Consider the following 17,787-nt stretch of genomic DNA (forward strand, 5'->3'; position numbering starts at 1 on the left):
AATTAGCCAGGCATGGTGGTATGTGCCTGTAGTCTCAGCTGTTTGGGAGGCTGAGGTATGAGGATCACTTGAGCCCAGAAGGTCAAGGATGCAATGAGCCATATCATGCCACTGCACTCCAGCCTGGGAAACAGAGCAAGATCCTGTCTCAAAACAAAATAAAACAAAAATGTTACTCCCCAGCTGCCAAACCTTCAGTGGTTCCCCAATGCCTACTACTACTACTACCTCATTTTAGTCTATAAGGACTGTTGACTCTTGCTATCACTGTCTCTTTTCATATAGCCTCCAGTACACCTGATCTGAACCATTCACTTTACATTTGGAGTTTTTTTTTTTTTTTTTTTTTTTAATTTGAGATGGTCTCATGGTCCCCTGGGCTGGAATGCAGTGTTGCATGTTGCAGTCAGGGCTCACTGTAGCCTCAACCTCCCAAGATCAAGTGATCTTCCCACCTCAGCCTCCCAAGTAGCTGAGACAACAGGCACATGCCACCATGCCTAATTTTTTTGTTTTTTGTAGAGATGGAGTCTCACTATGTTGCCCAGGCTAGTCTCAAACACTTGGGTTCAGGCTCTCCTCCTGCCTGGGCCTCCCAGAGTGCTGACATTACAGGTGGGAGCCACCACACCCAGCCCCTTTGGGTGTTTTTAAATCTTACTTTTGTATTTATAACGAATGTAACCAAATGTTAGATCTTATTAGAAGTACTAAACTTTTAAGACACCATCTCAGGTTAGTTAAAGAGTATTTTGAGTACAGCAGTTATCCTATTAAAAAGGCCATTACAATTTACAACATTCTCTGTGGGCATTTGATGTCAGTACTACACAGCCAAAAAGAACCTATCCCACAAACCAACCAACCACCAAACCATCTAAAGCAAAACACATACTATCAAGGCATAAGCTAAAAGGGTAATCTCTTTACATCTGCAATATTTGGTTAGAACTTTGTCAAGATCAAACTTGCACTGGAGGTTGCAAATGACATTGCATCAGTGAATTTTTGCCAATCATCTTTTGTTGTTGTTGTTGTTTTAATTTCAACTTTTATTTTAGCTTCGGCGGGTGTATGTGCAGGTTGTTACCTGAGTGTATTGCATGAAGCTGAGGTCTGGGGCATGACTGATCCCATCACCGAGGTACTGAGCATAGCACCCAATAGTTTTTCAACCTTTGGCCCCCTTTCCCTTACCCCTCTAGTAGTCCCCAATATTGCTGCCATCTTTATGTCCATAAGTACCCAATGTCTAGCTCCCACTTATGTCACAACATGTGGTATTTGGTTTTCCATGTTAATTCGCTTAGGATAACCACCTCCAGCCGCATGCATGTTGCCGCAAAGGATATTATTTTGTTCCTTTTTATGGCTGCATAGTATTCCACTTACCAATCATCTTGATCTCTAAACTGAGAGCTGCATCCCATTTACTTAATACATTTACAACTTTTGTATTCCTTCCCAAGCCTCCATCCCTATGATTCTTTGAAAACAAAATGATTCAGCAATGTTTTGTGATTATTGGTATACTGCGCTCAATATAGAATATTTGTAACACACAAAAGCATAATCAGAAAAATATTGACCTTAATGTTGCTGCCTACAACTCCTAATGTTATAATACATTTGTTTGTTTCTTCTTTTTTTTTAAGACACGGTTGCACTCTGACACCTACGCTGGAGTGCAAACACAGCTCGCCGCAGCCTTTAACTCCTGGGCTCAAGTGATGCTGCCACTTTAGCCTCCTGAGTAGCTGGAACTATAAGGTTCATGCCACATGTCTGGCTAGTTTTAAAAAATATTTTGTAGAGACAGGGTTTTGCCATGTTGCCCAGGCTGATCTTGAGTTCCTGGGCTCAAGCAATCCTCCTGCCTCAGCTTCCCAAGCTACTTTCTTTTTTTCTGTTTTTTATTCTCGCATAATTGAGATCATAGATGTCACAGTTTGTATTTTTTTTTTGTCCTATTTAACATGTCACAACCATTAATAATTTCCTCATATTATTGAAATCTGTTAAAATATTTAATGGTAGCGTGTTTTATCATATAACTCAACTGTTTTTAATATAATGAACATAAATGGATGGACACTGGGTGACTTTTCTGAATGAATGAACACAGGACTTCCTACACAGGACTGGCATTTAGAGCTGACAGTGTAGATGGACACATTGGTGGGAGAGCATCCTAGAAGCAGAAGACTGGCCATCTATGTTAGATAACAAAAGTTGTTCATTATTCTTCCCCAACATTAAAAAAAAGTCAGCTGGGAGATTGTATATGTCTTTTCCCTTCTACCTTCCCAAAAGGAGTCAATGATCAGCATAGGCTGAATACATTATAAGCGGGTTAACAAGTAAATTGCACAATAAAGGCTGAAGATCACAGAAACCCTGTGGGTGGAGGGAAGCTTTGCACTGCCCACTGCTGGAAGGACTGGTGAACATGTAGCATGACCTGAAAATGCCCAGAGTGGTGGTGGCCTGTGACAGTAGTTAACAGGTTTACAAATCTTAATATAAAATGTCTTAATATAGAGACGGCCATGTATATAGCTGAAGAATTGACCAGGATGTGGGAATCTTTTGGCAAGACAATTAGGCAATAGGCCACCAAAGTCTTTTAAAAGGCCATACACTTTGACACAGCAATTGGACTTGTGAGAATTCATTCTACAAAAAAAAAAATCCAAATGTTAACTACAGGAAAATTACTGCAATAGTAAGAAATAAGGAACAACAATGAACATCAATATTAGACTGGTTAAATAATGTCATGTCCAAACAGCAAACGCAATATATCCATTAAAATGTTTTATATGTAAATGATGTTTACAGTATATGGTGGAAAAATAAAGAGCTGTTTGGAATTCTATATTCAAAACAAACTGAGAAATATACAGTCATTCATTGCATAATGATGGGGATGTGTTCTAAGAAATGCATTGTAGGTGATTTCATCATTGTGTGATCATAGAGTGTATGTATGCAAACGTAGATGGTATAGCTACATGGTACAGCCTATCGTTCCTAGGCTACAAGCCTGTATAGCCGGTTACTGTACTGAACACTGTAGGCATTCTAACACAATGGTTATGTGTTTGTGTATCTAAACATAACTGAACACAGCAACAACATATGTTACTTGGGTGATGGATACACTAAAAGCTCGGAGATCGAGAACATCCTGGCTAACACGGTGAAACCCCGTCTCTACTAAAAAATACAAAAAACTAGCCGGGCGAGGTGGCGGGCGCCTGTAGTCCCAGCTACTCGGGAGGCTGAGGCAGGAGAATGGTGTAAACCCGGGAGGCGGAGCTCGCAGTGAGCTGAGATCCGGCCACTGCACTCCAGCCTGGGCGACAGAGCCAGACTCCGTCTCAAAAAAAAAAAAAAAAAAAAAAAAAAAAAAAAAAAAAAAAGCTCTGACTTCACCACTATGCAATCTATAGATTTAACAAAATTGTACTTGTACCCCATAAAATTTATACAAAATTTCTTTAAAAGATTAAAAAATGGTACATCTGTATAAGGCACTTAATGTGACTGGAGCTTGCAGGACTGGAAGTTGTTCTGGGTGAGTCAGTGGTGAGTGAAAGTAAAGGCCTAGAACATTACTGCGCAGTACTGTAGACTTTACAAATACCCTACACTTAGGCTATACTAAATTTATTTTAAAAACAAACGGTGCCACAACGTTACAAGTTACAACATCACTAAGTGATAGGAATTTTTAAGCTCCATTACAATCATACAGGACCACCACCAGGTATGTCATCCATTGCTAACTGAAACACCGTTATATGTCTCAAAGTGTTGATAATGGTTTTCTTAGAATGTTGGGAAAATTGATAATTTTAATTATCTCAATTTGGCTTATTATCTCTCTTCTGATTTTCACTCAAAGGAGTCACGTATATCTTACGTGATTTTTTTTTTTTTTTTTTTGAGATGGAGTCTCCCTCTCTCTCTCAGGCTGGAGTGTAGTGGCACAATCCCGGCTCCCTCCAAGCTCCGCCTCCCTCCAAGCTCCGCCTCCCAGGCTCAAGCGGTTCTCCTGCCTCAGCCTCCTGAGCAGCTGGGATTATAGGCATGTGCCACTGCGCCTGGCTAATTTTTGTATTTTTAGTAGAGACAGGGTTTTACCACGTTGCCCAGGCTGGTCTTGAACTCCTGACCTCAGGTGATCCACCTGCCTCGACCTCCCAAAGTGCTGGGATTACAGGTGTGAGCCACCTTGGTGCACAGCCTGTAAGGTTTTTTTTTTTTTTTTTTTTTTAAAGACAGAGTCGCACTCTGTTACCCAGGCTGGAGTGCAGTGGTGTGATCTTGGCTCACTGCAACCTCCGCCTCCCAGGTTCAAGCGATTCTCATGCCTCAGCCTCCTGAGTAGCTAGAATTACTGGCGTGCACCACCACACCCAGCTAATTTTTTTCTATTTTTAGTAGAGACAGGGCTTCACCATGTTGGACAGGCTAGTCTCGAACTCTTGACCTCAAGTGATCTGCCCACTTCAGCCTCCAAAAGTGCTGGGATTACAGGCGTAAGTCACCACACCTGGTTGTAATTTTTTTATATTAACAAACACTTTAGGCCAGGAGTGGTGACTCACAACCATAATCCCAGCACTTTGGGAAGCTGAAACGAGCAGATGACTTGAGACCAGGAGTTCGAGACCAGCCTGGCCAACATGGCAAAACCCTGTCTCTACCAAAAATACAAAAAACTTAACCAGGCATGGTGACACATGCCTGTAATCCCAGCTACTCGGGAGGCTGAGGCAGGAGAACTGCTTGAACCCAGGAGGCACAGACTGCAGTGAGCCAAGATCACACCACTGCATGCCAGCTTGGGTGATACAGTGGGACTCTGTCTCAAAAAACACACCACTCTATATGCTGAAAAGATAATTATAAAAATTTAAACAGCATACTAGGATGTGTTTTGCACACACATCTGCAAAAACATGACAAGAGATAATATATTCACTATTTAAACAGAGCTCCACTGGCGAAATTGGTTAACACGTGGTACTTATATTTAGTATTTTAAGAATTTAATTTATTCACAATAACATCAAGATTATAATAAATGAATAAAGCAAAAGAACAATTCAGAGGAAATTAAAACAGCAAAGAAAAATAGTCTAACTAAGTGCAAAATATAACAATATGCTTATCCCTCTGTTAAATTGGAAAGGGTTTTGTTGTTTAACATATTAGTGAAAATTTGAAATAGGCACCCTCAAATCCCATCCTACCATTTAATCTAGTAGTTTCACCTGAGGTTAGAGCCAAAAGAAATAATTTTAAATATGAAAAAACACATTAAGTAGATGTCCATTGCAATGTTGTTTGTAATAATATAGGAGATACAGTAGAATATAATTTGGGGATCTAAATGTATTAGAACAGTTTCGAAAAGATTTTTAGGTAAACATCAATTTTGGTATAGAACAATTTGCTAGAATGCAAAGTATGTGATGAGGAGAATAATGGGTCACCTAGGCATCCCAACTCATGGAATCCCAAAAGGGTGGTGATCAATCATAAGGAACACATTCAAAAGGACTGTTAGAGGTTATTCTAATGTTGTGAAAATCTCATCAACTTCATGGGACAAAAGTTATTTACCAGCAAAAAGGGGATATTCCAGATATCAAAAAATGAAGGAAGAATGAGCATAAAAGACGAATAAGACAAAGCTGTTTTTCCAAAAAAGCTGCTGTACCATTTACTATTTCAATGTCTACAGATGCTGACAACAAACTCTGGTATGTTACTTACATTCCTTGATGTAGGCCCACACAGATTTCAAATACATAAAATTTCTACATATCTGCCACTGCATGATGCTTTTAAGCCATTTTTAAGGAAATACGTGCTATTTCTACTAAAAGACTGAATGAGGAAAACATAGTCACCTAGAAACCCTTTTGAAATTAGGCAGAATTAAATGAGAATTGAGGTAAGTGTTAAGTAAGAATTAAACGAGGCAGTATGCTGCAATCACATAGGTAAAAAAACAAAAACAAAACCTACCTATGAGAACAAAAGATGTAGAAAAAAACAACAAAAACATTAGTAATCCATTCATTCATTCGTCAACACATATAAATTGAACACCTGTTACATACCAGGCACTGTGTTCAGCACAGAGAGATGTAATTGCCATCCTGTGGTTTACATTCTAGCGGGGGGGGGGGGGGGGGGGGGGGGACACGATATTTAAGTCAGCATGTGACTGGGGCTGACTCCTCTCTCCCTTTTTCCCTTTTTTCTTCTGTTTACTATCAACTAAGGTCATGAATGTTCACTTTAATAATATTCATTTTAAATGACTGAACTTTTCTCAGATTTTAAAATAAATCAACTATGCAAACTGATCATAATTTGTCAGGTTCATTTCCAATTCTAACATTCAGAAATAAAAGAGAGAGAGCTCTCTATAAATTGACCAGTGCCAGAAAAGTTTCCTAGAGAAGATCAGGACAATCTTTTTGTCATTTGTACAATGCAGCTGTCATACCTTTTCAATTACCATGTGGATCCCAGTCTTCCGACACTGTTTCTGCACATTTAGAGAATAAACCAGAATAAAAACACTGACAACACAGAGGTGTGAATAGTAATTATAATTAACCCTTTCTAAAAGAAAAGGTATATGTAATAGTACATAACAGAGTAACAATTGTAACTCAAGTCTTTTTTTTTTTTTTTTTGCCTTTTTACTCAAAGCATAAACCAGAGACAATACGTTATACCAGATTAACATGCAACTTAAAAAGAGGTTAATGTACATATTAAGCATGGAAATTCACCAGTAAAATCTTATTTGTCATTTTACCCCAACTACCTTGACATTCTTCTTCCATTTCATAATCAACAAGGTTCTACTTCTGGTCACCTGATAAACACTTTGCATTCCTGGAGCTTGACATTTCAGTCAATTATGGACACAAGAACATTGTTACAAGTATAATGAAAAAACACATCTACAAAGTAGCTGACTGCGCTGCTTTCAATGAAGGTCCCCACTCCAACCTGTCCACTCCCTCCCTTTTCTCAGCACAAACATAAATGTCCCCCAGTCATTCATGAAGCTGTGTTGTTAAAAAGGTCCTGAAGCATTATTTCCCTAGACACCCAACACATCAGTACTGACCAAATAAAAACCCCCCAGGCACTCTAAAATTGTTTTTCAAACATTCCTTGTGTGTAAAATTTTCCTAGCATACAGAGAAACACAAGTTCGCAAAATGATAAAAAGATGAGACAAAATTTCTGCCTCTTCTTGCATGCAAATCTTAAGTCAAAACCTTTTATTGTTTTGGAAATTCAAATACAAGAAACCTAAGATTTTCTTATTTGCTTGTCAATATGCATAGAGCTCAATTGGCAGGGATGGGGAGCGGAGCGGGGGAAGGTGTTATAGAAAGAGACTAGGTGGAACCCATTTTTATCTAGGCTTCTCTAGGACAATATGATAAAGATTAATATCTACAAGAAGAATGTCATATTTAAAATCAATATGATTAGTAAAACGTATTTTAAGTACAAATTAAAATGATTAGTATACATTTCTCTCACCTCTAGCAACCAACAGAGCCCTCATTAGACATAGCTGCGTCCTCAATGCTGTATCCTGGACATTAGCCTAAAAAACATCTTTAAAAGTGCTTTGCAGGTATCACCTCATCTCATGGAATCACAGAGGGATGTAAGAAAAGGCTACTCCAATCTAAAGGACTATTTTCAAGCAAAAATAGAGGAATTCTGTGTATCATCAACGAAAGAAGTTTAGGGGAAGGGTATAGTACATATTACAATAATTTAAAATCATACGCACATTTTACTTCCCATGCACGATGATTTCTAACATGAAACAATGTAACTATACATCACTGAAAATACAATCAAGCTTTGCCCCAGAACTTACAGCCACACTCTACAGTCAGTTAAAAAAAAAAAACCCTGGAAGAATATATGATAAATGTATTCAGATTCTATTAGTCTGATTTGTAAGTAGAATCTAAACAAAGAGGAGGAATTTGGGCACTTATGCACATGCACAAATGGCTCAACATCTAAATGATATGATACAAAATTACCACTATAAGAATCAAGAGGCTACTCGTATGCAAGCAACAAACTTTTACTTATGATTTCAAACATACAGTTTAATATTCTGTTAAAATTGTTTTTTAAAAAACAGTACTAGGGTTCAGTTTTCTAGTCTCAGCATGAACTAATGCCAGGGACATGACTATTTATATTAGGAAAGAGACAAAATGGTGTGGCTTGTGCTTCATTACGTCATGGTTTGTTGAGGGTTAGGTGAGGGTCTTCAATTTCAAGACTTTTTATTTAGGCCAGGCACAGTGGCTCACGCCTGTAATTCCAGCACTTTGGGAGGCCAAGGCAGGCGGATCACGAGGTCAGGAGATCGAGACTATCCTGGCTAACATGGTGAAACCTCGTCTCTCCTAAAAATACAAAAAATTAGCCGGGCGTGGTGGCGGGCGCCTGTAGTCCCAGCTACTTGGCAGGCTGAGGCAGGAGAATGGCGTGAACCGGGGAGGTGAAGGTTGCAGTGAACCGAGATCATGCCGCTGCAGTCCAGCATGGGCGACAGAGCAAGACAATGTCTCAAAAAAAAAAAAAAAGAAAAAGAAAAAGAAAAAAAAAAGACTTTTTATTCAAATAAAGCACAAATTGTGACAGAAACCCTCTAGGCTGTGTCATCAGTTAAGACAAGCACATACGATACCATAGAAAATACATATAATTTATTAGATGGGCTTAAAATCAACACAAATCCATTTTTAGGCACTTCTCGAGTATAGACTATGGGAATTTTTTACCAAAGAACGGGATGTCTAGCAGGTAACAGCATAAAGATTTAAACTTTAGTTTTCAGAACAATACACAAGGGCTAGACAATTGATAAGAAATACTGCATAACTAATCCAAGTGTATCCTGGAACATTTCTTTCCAATTTGACAGGGCTTTAGGGTTAACTAGAAAGTTATTTTTTAGCATCCAAAATTCTAATTTCTGGCTTTCTTTCCTTTTTACTCTATTATCATGGTCTTAAAATAAACTATCATACATTCTTTGAAGGAACATGATATAGAAGTTTTATTTTTGTATAAGTGGAGCTTTAAAGACATATTTCTTTATCTGTATTTACAGTCAATGCATGACAAGTGATTATTTTGATGTCTTTTAAAACCCATTTAAACAGGTTTATTTTGTAAGGACAGGCTTTTCATTACTAACTCCTTTAGACATCTGATGTTTATCTCTGTTTTGTAAGTAAACATGAACTAAAAAATGGGATGTGGGCAATAGCTTCAAGAATGCCCTTAGGTTATAGGCTATACATAAATTTGGTTTGGCATCTTTTTCCAACTCAAACTGAACTGGTATTCTGTGAAACATAACCATTCTTGGTAGTGGGAAGATAATACACATAAAACTTAATCCCGCCCATGCCTAACTAGTAGCTCAAGGAAGTGGCAGAGTCTGGGTATTTCTCCTAAGTTTCTGAATCTACTTCCCAACATGTGAAGTTAAATTAAGAAGCATGAAAATGTTAAATATAAAGAATTATAATATTGGCATCTATATGCTATTCACACTGCAAGCTGGTCTTCTGATGGACTCCACATCTCTGATAATGCTCTCTAATGAGCAAAGTCCAAATCACTGCCTCAAGTCAGTGGTGAGAAGATAGCAAGGAACTAGAAAAGCTGCATAGAAACTACTGGTTTGGAAACCATTGTCTATAGCAATGGTTATAGAGAAAGTTTAAAGTAACCTCCAGGACAGAGATATCTTCACTGATAGTAAATGAAGACACAGGAGAGAAGGGGATACCTGAGCTATGGGGAAGCTGATCTTGAAAGCAAGGAGATCCAGATTACATTTGGAGAGTGGGAGGGGTCAAAGTTACATGGAGAAACTTGTCTCTCCCCAGCCTTGAAAAAGGGATTGATGACAAGATGTAACTGGGCAATTGAGAGAAGACTGGAGTTTGGAGATAACCGATGATGTGGTACTATCTCCTGTATACAAAGCAGAGCCTATTATACATACATTCCCAAAAATGCCTGCAGAGAAATCTAGAAAGTTGTCTATAGTTTTTCTATTTACACTAATATAAACAGGTTTTGAGGTTGTCTGTACTGTATATGGTTGCTGTAGTGACAGCAAGAAGCATAAAGTGCCTATACAAGAGGGGACAATAGAGTCATGTTTCTAGGCATCTTAATACTATATACTGAGACAAAAAGGAAAAGAAAGTCAGGGACTTCATGCCTTTGCTCAAGCTCTGTGCACTTCTCTAGGTCTCAAATGACCTACTAGGCACTTTTTAAGGCCAGAAAATAAAAACTCTTCTTCCCTCTATTTCATCCCATGCTTCTAAAGTCATTTTCACTACCTATATTAAAAATGCCAGTCAGCAGCGCTAAAACACTTTTATATTCTTAAGGCAAAATGTCATATAAGAAAATGAATCCCCTATCCACTTCCCCACTATAACCCCTAAGCCACCTGCCTTCGTTGTATGCTTTGCCCATTATGAGGACTAAGACGTACTGGGAAGATAAAAGAGAACTGAAAATTTCAAACAAGAACCCTCTATATAATGTGTAAGATACACTTTCACAGATGCTATTATGACAAAATTAAACATATTCAAATGCTTATAGCATATGGTTACTTTTGCCCAGATATCAAAAGAAGTTAAATAACTTTCAAAATTAGTATCAAAAACAGGATATTTAAATCCAACCACATGTACAGAAGTATGAATCTTTGTTCTTCTCAGAGCTGAACACAATGACTCCACGAGATGTTTTCACTCAAAAGTGGCATGTTAAAAACCCAAAAGCATCTCCCTTTGCTTAATTCCACTTAAACTACATACAAATTGCCAATATGACTTTTCACCAGTCTCTCCATCTTATCTGAAAATAATACTGTTAAAATGATTTTGACATTTTCATATATAAATTTATTTTTTCCCAACTATAATTTTGGTTTTATGTACAAGTACACAAATACCACCTTATTTTTAATGTTTACCTTGAAGGGTAGAAAACAAAATCATGTTTTATAAATGTGGTATAAAATTACACATCTTCTCATGATGTCAAGTCAATAATCCACTAAACCAACTGTAACAAGGTAGTGCATGCTTTAAACATCCAATTAAGAATAAATCTAAGCCAATATCTTGATGACAAGGTAATGTGCTGATACTGTGTTAAACTGATGTGGCAGTAATCCAAGGGACTAAGCACATGATCAAATTAAAAAATAAAAAGGACAAAAGGTGCGGATTTTCTGGGCTACATCACAGAATATTTGTCTGGTGAAACCGTAATACAGATTTGGGTGAAGGAGATTTTTAATAGATAACAAATAATTCTTTATAGTGATTTGAAAAAGTATGAGAACATATGAGAAAAGCTTAGTAATTTAAGATTTACTTTTGTAAAACCATGTGGACAAAGATTAAATGTTATGCTTGCATTTTGAACATTATAAATATAAAATACAAAATATTCAATGGTAAATACTGATCTCCCATGCCTGACCTGGATTTAGATATTGAGTATTTCCCATTTTAAAGAAAGAAAACTTTCAAAGTTTTGTCAATATTTAAAGTATATACTATTATTCCTCACCAAAATCTTCATGAAACTTAAAAGGCTGATATTAAAAGTAGTTTTTTTTTTCTTAAATATGCTAAAACAAGTGAGTTTGGATTAACCTTCAGATTTTCAAGGCATGAAAGATACATAGAGATAGAGTACCCCAGAATATGTTTTAACACATTTAGGGTAAGTTTGTTTACAATTGTGACAGGAATACCTCTAACTTTCAGACATTGAAAAAAATACCCTAAGCAAACAGAGAGGGTGCTTTGGGTCAAGTTACTTCTTAGTACAAATAATACATGGTAGCAATCAATTTTTAAATCAAATTCTTAAAATCATTCAAAAAACACTTGCAGTTTATAATTGTCAATGCATTTATGTAATAGATGATACAACAAAATTTAGAAATAAAAAATCTCACACTATATTCCAAGTACCAAAATAAGAAGAAATTGGCAAATTAAGAAATTATCAATGTTGCTCAGAAGCATGCCTTACTTTTACTCTGAAATTCATTTTAACTCCTTGACGTATAATTTAATGCTTAAAAATAATATAGCTAAGTTGTTTAATAGTATTTGTAGAATATTACTTTTCTGGGTAGACATGTTTCACACAACAGTTTTCAATGAATGCTGAGCATTCATTTGATAATTTTAATCATAATTTGATTCACTGATTAATGGATTAATAATTTATTCAGTAATTTAGATGCCATAAGAACCACTGAAAGGAATAATCTGATAGTTGCTCATTGTACAATCCTGCCCATTAGTAATACTAAGCCAAGAATCTGATAGCTATCCCACTCTGTTGAATTATGTGTTTCCATGTTTGTGATTCTGGTCAACAACAAAAAATCAATATACAATGTCATGCTTTTTCCTTTTCCTTTTTTTTTTAAAATAAGCAGCTCAATGATTTCGGAGGTTGGTTAGTACAATACAGAGAACATAGAGAGAAAGTATAAAATGGCACTGAACACCAATGCCAATACTTATCTCATTATGGTTATAACGAAGGATATTATTAATATTTGTGTTATTTTTCTCTGGAACATAAATCAATGCCATTAACTTGAACTTGAGGTATATACATAATACACACACAACCTTAAGCAAAATACTTTTCATAAGTAACATTACATTTTAAAATATTGGAAACTGAATATCTGTGCTGATTTGTACTTTGACTTAATGGAACAAGAAGAAAACAACATTCAACTAGGGAGGGTTATACTGATAATAAAGCTCTTAAAATTCAAAATGTCTTCCTCTCCCTTTGTACTTACCACAGGCTACACAATGTCCTGAGAGGATTCATTATGAGAAAAATGTCAATCACAGCTTTAATAACTTACTTTGGAAAAAACTAATAAGAAAGTAAATTGGAAGGTGAGACTTCATCTTTGTTTTCAAATAAGTGGTCTTAATTTTTCTTCTTATAGAAAAAGTTTAAATCAGTTTATTATAAATATATCTAAACCATTAATTTTTGCAGCTTTCAGGTAAAGTCCAGCACTTCATTTATACAAAGTCTATGAGAAGAGGTCAGTAGAGATCATCTAATCTTAAGTCGTGACATCATCCATTCAAGTCCTTGGTACAATCTATAAAGAAAACAAAATCATTTGATTAAATTCTGAACTAAGAAGCTACGAACAGCAAACTAAAAGGCAGTATTTTTCATTTAGCTAAATAACAAAGATTTAAAAATCAATAATACTCAGTCCTTGGGCTGCTGCAGTGAAGCCATATTCTCATACATAATCCATCTGTGCTTTTTTTGTCTTTCCTCTTTTTAAGACAGGGTCTCCCTCTGTCACCCAGGCTGGAGTGCAATGGCACAATCAATGGCAGCCATGACCTCTGGGCTCAAGCGATCTCCCCACCTCAGCCCCCCAGTAGCGGGGAGTAAAGGCGTGTGCCACCACACCCAGCTAATACATCTGTGCTCTTTTGGTTCCGTTATATCTCTAGTCCCTAGAACGCTGTCTGACACTTTTAAAAAGCTTTATAATTATACAATGAGTGCCCACAGAAAGCAACATATGTCAAAAATATATCTGGCAATATGTATCAAAAATATTTAAAATATCAATACTCTGAATCTTTTTCTACTTCCAGAAATGTATCCTAAAAAAGAAAATCAGACATAAACATAGACTTACATACAAAACTGTTCATTAAAGTACTTTTAATAGAAAAATAACTTCTGTCTAGAAATACAGAAAAAAAATAAATTACAAGACATTTGTATGATGAAATATTTAAAATTTTCCTTTCAAAAATGATTTCATAATTCTCATCACCAGGAAATGGAGGAAATAAAACCATTTTATAATAGGATAAAATGCTCATGATATAAATGACAAATGGCAGAATATTAAACAAAATATATATTTTGTAGTTATTAAAACAAAGTATACACATAATATGTTATATAAATATTATAAAATGTAAGTATATAAAACTTTTGAAGGCAATAAAATTTCATATTGGTAACACCAGTTATCACTGAACAACTGGTAATTGAACATAACCCAAAATACAGAAAAGGATGTTCATTCTGGTAAAAGAAACTAAAAGTTCAGCAAAAGAGAAATGGTTGTACACATTAAGTTACAATAAAATGAAGAACTGTTAATAAGTATTAACTATTATCTATGACAAGCTTTTGTAGACACAAAAAACTATGTTACAATATAAATTTTTTTCAGTTCAGATTTTTGTTAAGTATGAATCTAATAATGTAAAAGAAGACACAAATAGAAAAAAGACAGCAATGAGGTAAATAGATGGTTGTTTTGGGGTGGTTGTCCCATGCTTTTCTCCTGGGACTAGATTCGTTACTTTTAAACTACTGACAGGAAATAGTACATAAAAATAATAGATGAAGAGACTGTTTAACTCCAAACTGATAAATGAACAGTAGTTACCTAATAGCAAACTAGAAACTGACTTAACATCCATTCTCTTAATTAATCTTTACAACACTGACATTAGAATCCTTCCAATGTTACAGAGGAAATCCAGGTTGGCAATGTTAGCAAATGGGAAAAGTGGGAGTCAAATGAAGTCACACACCGAAGTTTGGGATCTCCAATCCACTGAATCAAAACGCTAATGCATACTAAAACCAATAATTTAGATCAAGGCAGCTGAACTATAAAAGAAAAACAGAACATTTCTCTCAAAACCAAACTCACCTATTACCTTCCTATTTTTAAAACAAAATTGTTTTATCTCTTTTTAAAATGAAATTGAGTTGATACTAATGATACATTTTCCATACAATTATCAAAGTATATAAATTAAATCTATGTCAATCCTAGATGACTTGTCTTTATTGCCAAATATTATAAATCCATGCTTTTGCTTGACAAAGATATGTATACTAAACTATTTGACAAAGAAATATTTAACATATTTTTACTTAAATGAATACATGGATAATTGGTATTATCTGTGTTTTTAACGAACAGGTTTTTTTTTTAATTAAAAAACCTTTTTTAAGGTTCTAATTATGCTCTTCCAAATGTCAGTAATAGTGCCTTCTATTAAGATTTGGCTTCAATAATTCATTATATTTGGTTTACCCTTCATCTTGGTCTTGAAAGCAAAACAATTTCTCCCACTTAAGCAAATTCGTCTATACCCCACGCTTTTGTCCTTTTCTAAAACCTCAAGAACCCCAAACTTAAGACCTCTATTTAGAATCTTTTATCGCTTATTTCTTTTTTCCTCTGCTTTTAAATGCAATCATGCATCATTTAATGACAGGGATACATTCTGAGAAATGTGTCAGGTGATTTCATCACTGTGTGAACATCACAGAGTGTACTTACACAAACCTAGATGGTACAGTCTAGTATGCACCTAGCTCCGTGCTATACAGCCTGGAGCTCCCAGGCTACACACCTACATAGCATGTTACTGTACTAAATTCTGTAGATGACCATAACCCAATAGTAAGAACTTTTGTACTGAAACATATCTAAAAATAGAACAGGTTATTGTAAACATACAGTATTTTAATTTTATGGGACCACCGTCATATATGTGGTCTATCACTGACCAAAACATCATTATGGGTGCATGACTGTATATACAGATCCACCATATTTTGGAAAAACAACAACAAAAATTGTACTTTATTTTTATCCTTCTTTTGGCTTTTTATCCTATTTCCAACCTCTCTATTTCATCTGCCACACTCAAGAGTTTACAAAGCTATTTTTGCTTCCTAAAATCTACCTCCTCTTTAAACTACACTTACCTCATGCCCACTTTCCCAATGCACAGAATTTGTTCTGACAAAATGGTTGAATATATTCATTTGTTGTTAATTCAGTGGCATCCTCCATCTCCTAGTCCTTGACCTTAGATTTGACAATGCTGACCACACCACTTCCTTCTTGAAATACTTTCAACTGTGGGCACTAGACAGGGCAAATTTCTACTCTAGGCACACACTTCTCTTCCAACACCTATCATTCCAGAACCAAGGACCATCACTGCTACACTCTCTCCAATTCCCTCAATCCTTCTTTTGTTTAAGTGCATCAGTTCCAACAGTCAGTAACCCCAAAGTAGTCTCAGACATGAATTATCTTTGATTTGAGCTTCTTTATGCATAAAATATCACTTACAAACAATTACTCTGTAGGACTGTTATGGGGATTAAATGAAGCACTATATGGAAAGCACTCCAGACACAGGACATGCTCAGCAAGTGTCAGGTCTTCAGTTTCACTATCATCGTAAAATGTATTTCCTAACTTCTCCAGCTCTCACTGATACTGCCGTTTCTCTGAGCTCCTACAGCAATTTTAACAGCTACATGCTTACAGGTTCAGTAGGTTTATGTGTATTATGTTTACGTTGTTTTACTATTTACAGAACCACCCTAAAAAGTCTCTGATTATAGACATGCACTACAACTTACATCTGTCCCTTAGGATGTTTTGTACACAATAGCCTTAAATATTTAGGAGTTTAAAGAAGATATACATGTTTCTAAGCAAAATACAAGTTTGATAACATCTAAGAGGAAGACTTCTTACCCCTCGCCAGTTAGAGCACAGCATGCCTGGATATGCCACTGGTGATCTTTAATAGAAGTTAGCTTCAAAAACTGGGAGATTTCTGCTACAGTCATGCATTCTTTAACATCTTGTTTATTAGCAAAAATCAGCAATCCAGCTTTTCTTAGGTCCTATTAAAGCAAATAAAACTGTAAAGGCCAATACATTTTCCACATATTTTTCAACTTAATTAACAGAATCTTTTTCACAATCTTAGTAAACAAGAATTTCTCAACTATGTGACATAAAAGCATCTCATAGCGCATAGGCTGATAACACATTTTTTATACTTGTATGTGTTTACATATTTCTTGTAGTCTTAGACTACCATTTTTTATGGTCCTAAGTGCTGTATTTAACAGTCATGTTTTCCAGTATACATACTACCCACCCCCTAAATCCAAAATTAGGCTTAAATGGCAAAGAACTACCTTTTAGCCTAATACTTGAGAGCTCTCCAAAATTCTACCTTGCCTATACTTTTCTCTTTTACCTTACATCACTCCCATATAAGTCCTCTGCTGTAATTAGCAACCTATCCTACTGCTCTCTACAAAGTTTTGGGCACTGCCATCTCTATGTTGTTCAAATCATTTCTCTTGTGTATATTTCCTTCCCTCCAACCTCCTAAACCAGCCTTTCCCAATCATGATTCCACAAGAGAATTAAGCTCCACAGAAAATGATGAATGACTACATTGCAAATCTTCCAATAACATACATAGCTAGTACCTTCTAGCTGCATAGGAAATAAATGAATTCATTACAATATATGCCTTAAAGCTTAGGGCTTAATTAACTCAGTTGAAGTTCTATCCTAAACCAATCCTATTCACCCAATTTCTGTCACTGTACATGAAGATTTCTTAGATTTGAATATGTAATATGGCCATCTTGGAGTGGCATTAAACTTACCAAGTTTCCCCAATAAGAAGTTCTATCGCTTCAATGCTATGACTCAGAGGCAAGTTCTTTAGGCTTTCTGAATTTATTCCTCATTATCTTTTGAGTATCTGATCTGAGCAA

The 17,787-nt window shown here is 35.9% G+C and overlaps 1 protein-coding gene across 3 annotated transcripts in view; it reads right to left on the minus strand.

Annotated features, from left to right (window-relative positions):
* Window positions 1–6,623: 6,623 nt before the first annotated feature.
* The window catches only part of ARL5A (ARF like GTPase 5A), a 32,099-nt gene continuing 20,935 nt past the window's right edge, over window positions 6,624–17,787 (minus strand). For all 3 annotated transcript variants that reach the window (XM_007964964.3, XM_038002135.2, XM_038002134.2), the window contains 2 exons: window positions 16,742–16,893; window positions 6,624–13,285 (listed from right to left, as the gene is read on the minus strand). In XM_007964964.3, coding sequence (XP_007963155.1) covers window positions 13,237–13,285; window positions 16,742–16,893 — 201 coding nt within the window. In that variant the 3' untranslated portion in view covers window positions 6,624–13,236. The remainder of the gene's footprint in view (window positions 13,286–16,741; window positions 16,894–17,787) is intronic.

This window comes from Chlorocebus sabaeus, chromosome 10 (genome assembly GCF_047675955.1).
Source record: "Chlorocebus sabaeus isolate Y175 chromosome 10, mChlSab1.0.hap1, whole genome shotgun sequence".
Lineage (NCBI taxonomy): Eukaryota > Metazoa > Chordata > Mammalia > Primates > Cercopithecidae > Chlorocebus > Chlorocebus sabaeus.